Source organism: Crocodylus porosus, unplaced genomic scaffold (assembly GCF_001723895.1).
Source record: "Crocodylus porosus isolate Cpor-Errol unplaced genomic scaffold, CroPor_comp1, whole genome shotgun sequence".
Classification (NCBI taxonomy): domain Eukaryota; kingdom Metazoa; phylum Chordata; order Crocodylia; family Crocodylidae; genus Crocodylus; species Crocodylus porosus.
Window position 1 is genome coordinate 23,200,392 of NW_017728921.1, and position 6,704 is coordinate 23,207,095.

Genomic DNA, 6,704 nt, shown 5'->3' on the forward strand with positions numbered 1-6,704 from the left:
GTCCCGGTGTCTTCTACCTGGAGGTCAATTCCTCCCCTTCAGTACTACCCACTCTGAAGCCCACACTCCTCCTTCCCCGTGCATCTCCCTCTCCCAGGGATATTCCCTTCTTGGTGTTCTCCTTGGTATCTCTTCACCCAGGGGACACTGCTCTTTTCTTGCTTCCCCATCGGCCCAGAGCTCCATAGGCTGCCCCTCCTCAGAAGACCCAACTCTGTTTTCATTTCTTAGAGTCACCCAAGAAAAGCAGACTAGAGTACAACAAAAATAGAGCTTTATTTGAGGACAGGTGCAGTCAGAGCTGCCCTTTGGCCCCAGGCAAGGCCCAGCCTGCTGGCATAGGACCCCCATAACAACATCAACACCACAAGCCTTTTCACCAAAATAATTTTGCATGTTACTCAGAGCCATGGTTCCGGCTGGAGTCTCAGTGCAGAGCACTGCTACCAAGGGAAAAATGGCTGAAAAGGGCAGGGGGATTTCCTCATGGGCTGTGTGGATCTGCACACATGCTGTATGTGCATGAATGTGAACCTGTGTGCTCTTGTGTTTATTCTGGAGTGTGTGTGGTGTGTGCATGTGCATTCTGGTAAGCATGAGTTAGTGCTGGGGGGATGCATGAGGATGCACTGCAGGGGAGCATACCTATGTATGTGTGCTAGCACTGGTGTGCAAGTATACATTTAGGGGAGGGAGCCCACATCAGTGTGTGCTCTGGTGCTGACAGATGTGTGTGTGAACTGTGGGGGACCGTGTCTCTGTGTGTGTCTGTATATGTCTAGACTGGTGTATGTGTGCAAATTGGGGGGTCCACCTCTGTGCTTGTCTTGCTGCTGGTGTGTATGCATATACATCTGCAATCTGGGGGAGCACACATCTGGGTGTGTTGGCATTTTAGCACTGTTATGTGCCCTCTGGAGGAGTGCATGCATGTTAGTGTTGGCATGTGAATGGACACTTGTGAGAGAGAACATCGGCCTGTGTATACCCAGGTGCATGGGTACATGCAAGTACATACGCTGGGCCCTAAATCCATCACAGCTGGCAGCTCTGAACCAACCAGTAAGCTACAAGACTCAGTTCTGAGATGCTCTTGGAAGCCTGCGAGGCACAGGCTCTTTAGGGAGAGTCCACTGGGGCAGGGAAGCAATGTCTCCCATAGCATGTCAGGGGTTCTGCCCCAAGCCTGCCACAGCCATATCTCAGAATCAGGAAATGCAGAGGGCACAGTCCAGGTGAATCAGTCAGTCATTATAAGGTGAATCAATGTTTTTAACCCTCAAGAAATCAGTTCTTGGGGAGCTCAGGACTGATGCTAACTGGTTGGCTCATACCAATAAAACAGATGCACAGCCCTGATCAGCTGCATGTTTAGAGAATGCTAGCAACAGCATTCATGCTTCTGAAGTTCCCCTCACAATAGTCTCAGGCCGTGCCTGTACAGTAGAAAGCTCACCATAGACTCTAGGGCTTAGGAACAGGACTTGTGGTAGTCCCTAATCAAGGCTGGTCCCCAGTGAGTTCACCCAGATTCAAAGGAGACCTGCTGAACAGAGACACAAAACTCAATACATGATTTGATAAAAAGTGCTCTTTTATACACACACACAAACACACACACCTCGACACACAAAAAAGCAAAGCTCACACTTGCGTACATACACGCACTTCAGTAGGTCTGATATGCTCCATTGAGCAGAGGGCAGTAGTGATCTCTCTCTCACATACACACACTTCTGATATACTCCATCCAGCGGAGCTCAGTAGCAAACACAAATATAAACACATTCCTATAGGGAAGAATTTCTGACACCCTCAGCAGTAGAAAACCCCAGTACATACATATATGCACGTACACACAAATGGGCCAGATGTGCTTTCTCTAACAGAGAACAATACAGTAGTGCCTGGATTCTCCGCAGGGTTAGGTTCCTTAACTCCCTGTGAAGAAGAGGATTTGTGAAGTATTCAGGTACAGATAGAGCCACAACAATCAGCTGTATGGGATCCTGGATGTGCTCCTGCTGACTAAAGTGAAAGTCTCAGCAAACAGCTGAAAAGCTTGTCTTTAATTTGCCAAACTGCTGCAAACTAAGTGGGTTGTAAGCCACCCAGATAAGAATGATCCAGTTCTACTGTAATTAGCATGCATGTATGTGTGCATGCACACATACACACAGAAAGAGTGCTTACATTCCCATCAGTAGAAAACCATAGTACATCTAGGCATACATATATGCCTACATTCAGAGAAAGAGAAGCCTGCATACACTTCTGCTGTTATTCCATGCAGCAGAGCTCAGAAGAGAAAGCACAGACACACAGATGCAAACACACCTAAAATACTGCTTCATCCAGCATAGGACAATAGTGAACTTGTGCACACATACAAATGCTTTCCCCTCACATTCCCTTCCCAGAAAAGTTCTGACATTTTCATCAGTAGAAAACCATAGCATATAAACACAGCAAAGTGTCTGATACACTTCAACATCAGAAGATACTTGTGAGAACACATGTACATGTGCTTGTACACACCCATATACTTGGATATGAAATCATCCATCCACTAAACAGCATTGATAAAGCATGCACACGCTTTCCACACACACATGCATGCACACACACGCACATGCACCAGAGAATGCACTGCATTCTGTAATGCATATCCCCCCATACAGTGCAGTGCTAGTTACACACACACACCCACACACACACACACACCCAGAGAGTGCATTGCATTCTGTAAACATTCCTGGCCAATTTGTAGAGGGTCACTATGCACCAGCCAAGGATTCAGTCTGGTTTCATCTGCCCTTTGCCTAACCTTGTATGCCAGTATCCAGCTATGAGGTCACAATTGTGGTACATAAACATCCCCACAAGGGTGAGTCCAATGCCAATATAGCTGAGCCCACTCAGGTGGCTGCCAAAAAGAAGCCACGAAAGCACCAGGTTCCCCACCACGTTGAAGTTGCCCAAGACATGAATGGTGAGGGCAGAGGTCAGCGAGATAACGTAGAAGCTGGTCAGGTTGTAGAGGACAGAGCCCAGGCAGCTGAGCAGGATGCAGGCCCAGAGGGCACTGTCATATTGCAGTGAGCCATCCCAGGCAGGTCCCACTTCCAGCACCAGAGCTGCCAGGAAAAGGATGCAGAAGCTGGGCAGGGACATCAGGCAGAGCAAAGTAATGGAGTCCAGCTTCTCGTCCTGCAGCAGGGTACCTGGATGAAGACAGACATAGTCAGACTGCAGCCAGGGTCTGGACACTGCAGGCAGCAAGGGATGCGAGCCTGGAGGGTGGTGAGGGATAACCAGAGGCCTTTCAACTAGCAAACAGGGAAAGGTAGACACTTGCCAACAAGCCCAACCCGGTATTGGGAAGTATCAAGTAAAACAGTCATTCAGGACCCCTGCTTACCACCACTCACCGCTGCCTAAGACAACACCATGACATCACACCAATATTCATATCATAGCATATTACACACAAAAACTCACACAGCCACACAACTGACATGTTAGTGCTGACATTTACTTATTAAGTCATGCTCAGCATCATGCACAACTTGAAATGTGACTATGCAATGCTCACACAGATACACAATCACTCATATCACCTCATGTAATGACATACATGAAGCATACTCACAATACACTAGCTTTATAACACAAGGCAGGTTTTCAAGGGTTCAGCATCCCAGTGAAAATCAGATGCTCAAGAGTACTCACCTCTCAACAGCTCTGTTTCACTATGTTTATGCTCAAGCTTTCCAGATGCCTGAACACTTTGGACAGTCCATCCCACCTTGTACAGCCATCACACACAACAATCAATCCTCTTCTGTTCCATTATTAGGCCAACACCTTATGTAACCATGCCAAGAGGCAGCTAATGGACAGCTAATGGTCAGAGCAACTGCTCCAGACCCCAGCACTGCTCTGGGGATCAAATTATTTTCCAGTGGAAAAGAGACAGCAGAGATCAGAACAGAAATGGGATATTGCACAGAGCTCTATGATCTAATACTCTCATTTAGCAATGGAAGGGTTAAGATGAAGCACCAAGTGCAATACTTACAAGGACATGAAGCATCAGTCGATGTCATTCAGGTCCTTTTCCACTTCTGTTCTATGTGAGCTAGGAATGTGAATGCAGAAACTGGGTGGAGCACTGGAAGAGCATGGGGATGTTACAGGGTGGGAACGGAGAAAGGCTGGTGGTTTGGAGTGAAGTTGTAGGACGGAAAGTGCACAGGGACCTGGAGGCCCCAGGAGGTGGAGAGATCACACTGAGAATCTTAAGACTCTGAGGGGAAGAGCTTGCCTGTGGGCTGAACCCTTTCAAAGATATGGGGAGGGTTTAATTCAGAACATAAGCAGAAGATGACTTCTCTTCATTAATCCACTGGCTGTCACAAGTGCTTTGGGACACTGCTTTTAAGACCCTCAAGATTTCCCACATAGTTTGGCAAAGCCCAGGGTCAAAATTTCAAAAGATATGTCAGAAGCAACCTGCTGGCTTCGCAGTGCCTCTGGCTGGCACATCTTGTCCTGTCCCCTTTAGCATGCCCCAAACTGGCTCCCAGTACAACAGGGAACCATGCTGAAACAAAGATGCTTTCACAGCTATGCACCCAGGACAATATGCTGCCTTCCTTTCCCCCCCACCCCGGTGACAAACCAACACCACCAGAATCGCTGGCATTTCCCAGATGTGAAACATGAGCAGATACCACACCAAGACCCAGACCTTGTGTGGGGGCACTAACACTTCCCCAGAGGGGAAGCAGCTTCCTTGATCTGGGTTAAGGGAACTGTTTGAACAAAAGCAAGAAAATGGGCTGAGAGAAGGGGGATGAAAAGGTGGGGGCACCTCTCTACAGTGAGTGGGGCTTTGTCCCAGGAAAAGCAAACAGTAAAACACAGCCCCCTACAAGTAATAATGTCCCAGTAACACGACCTTGGCCCACAAACAAGACTGAGGGGTGAGCAGCTGGTAAAGTGCCAATTCCCCAGATGCAAACAAGTTGCCCTAGGCTGATGGGGTCTCAGACTAACACCCAGGACACAGACTCTAAGTTCTTACTTAAGCCTGCAAGCTCTTTGGGACATGGACTGTCTTTTTGCTTCTCTAATGCCTGGTACTATGGGGGCCTGGTTCACAATAAGGCTCTCAGATGCTTCCACAATAAAAACAATAAGTAAAGGGGGGGACAGGGGGCTGGAGAGAAGGAGGACGAAAGAACTTTGGCAGCTGGGGCAGCATCTTGCGGGGCGGGGGGGGAGGCAATGGGAATTTCTGGCAGCTTTGATTTTTTTCTATGAAACTGGAGATGTGAAAGGCCCCTCTCATCCATCTTCCTGGGCCAGTGATAAATTCCAGCCACAAGTTGTTTCCTGGCCTGTTTTTCAATGGCTCAATGTTAGGAGTTTTTACTGGGACTTAAAGGTAGAGAGAAGCACGCTAACTACTAGGTCATATTCCAGTACACAGCTTATGCCACAAAACACTGCCTTGGCAAGACCCTAAGAAGTGACACACCCTGCAAAGAGGGTTTGGTCTGGAGAAATGGAAACATTTCCTTGTGAAGTAAAAAATAAACACTGGCATCTCTCTGATGTTTGCTGCCAAGGACAATCTGGCCTGAGAAGCCCTTTGTCAGATCGTGTCACAGGCTGTTTCTGCTCTTATGCCACCCAGCTGGCGTGCAGGGCCAGGGAATTTCCTTCGAACAGCGGTAGGGAAAAAAAACTGCACAGCTCGGGATAAACAATGGATTGTGACAACCTCCCCTGCAGGTAGTAACAGCTGACTAATGCTAGTAGCTAGTAACAGTTGACTACTGCAGGGTAAAATGAGTTTGGTAGGTCTCACCCCATCCCCTAGGACAGCAGTGCTGTAATCAGACCTTTGGTCATGTGAGAAAACTGAGGATCCACAGCGCTTTCTCTGGGTAAAGGGATGGAGAATGGTGGCACAGAAGATGGTTGACGTGGTGCCAACGTGGCCAACAAAGTGGGGATTCAGTGTGTAGTACTACACCCCTTTTCTCTTACCTAGCGCCCAGAAAGAAGCTTACCTGTGACCAGGAAGGGACGGCCTTATCCCTTAGCATCACTCACAGCCTTCTGATAGCACCCTGAACCCCAGTCCCTTGCAAACCTGCTATGGAGAGAGCAGCTGTCCTGTCCAAGTGCAGCCCCCCCCCCGGTCTAGCGCCAACGCGGCCCATCGGCACTGCCCGCATTTGGTGACAGGAGGTGCTCTGGCTAGTCAGCACAGCCTGGCAGCAGGCAGCCGGCACGCGGGCGCTGGGGGCCTTCAGAGCCCAGACAGAGCCAGGGGCCCATGAGTAGCCGCGCCCCCGCAGCAGGACTGAGCCCTGGAGGGCGACGCCAGGTCTGGGGGGCGCCGGGGGCACTTACTTTGCTGTATGGACTTGAGCGCCCGGAGGCAGGTGGCGGCCAGGAGGAAGCAGCAGCCGGGCCGGCTGAAGTGCACCTCGCTGAGGAGGCTGACAGAGGCGCCCAGGCAGATGGGCCCCATGGCGGCGTACTGCAGCGGGTGGTGGCAGGTGCCCCGCAGGCCGCGGGACAGCGCCAGGGTGAAGAGTGGTGTGGTGGTGTAGACCAGCTGCGCCAGGTCCAGCTGCACGTAGTGCAGCCCGAGGTTGCCGCAGGCCAGGCTGGCGCAGAAGGTC

The 6,704-nt window shown here is 49.9% G+C and overlaps 1 protein-coding gene across 1 annotated transcript; it reads right to left on the reverse strand.

The window, feature by feature from the left end:
* Nucleotides 1-257: 257 nt before the first annotated feature.
* On the reverse strand, nt 258-6,703 carry SLC35E4 (solute carrier family 35 member E4; the record flags this gene model as incomplete). Its single annotated transcript, XM_019539413.1, has 2 exons — nt 258-3,224; nt 6,430-6,703. Coding segments are annotated over 2 exons (702 nt in total), but the record flags the coding sequence as incomplete, so codon positions are not given.
* Between the last annotated feature and the right edge of the window lies 1 nt (nt 6,704).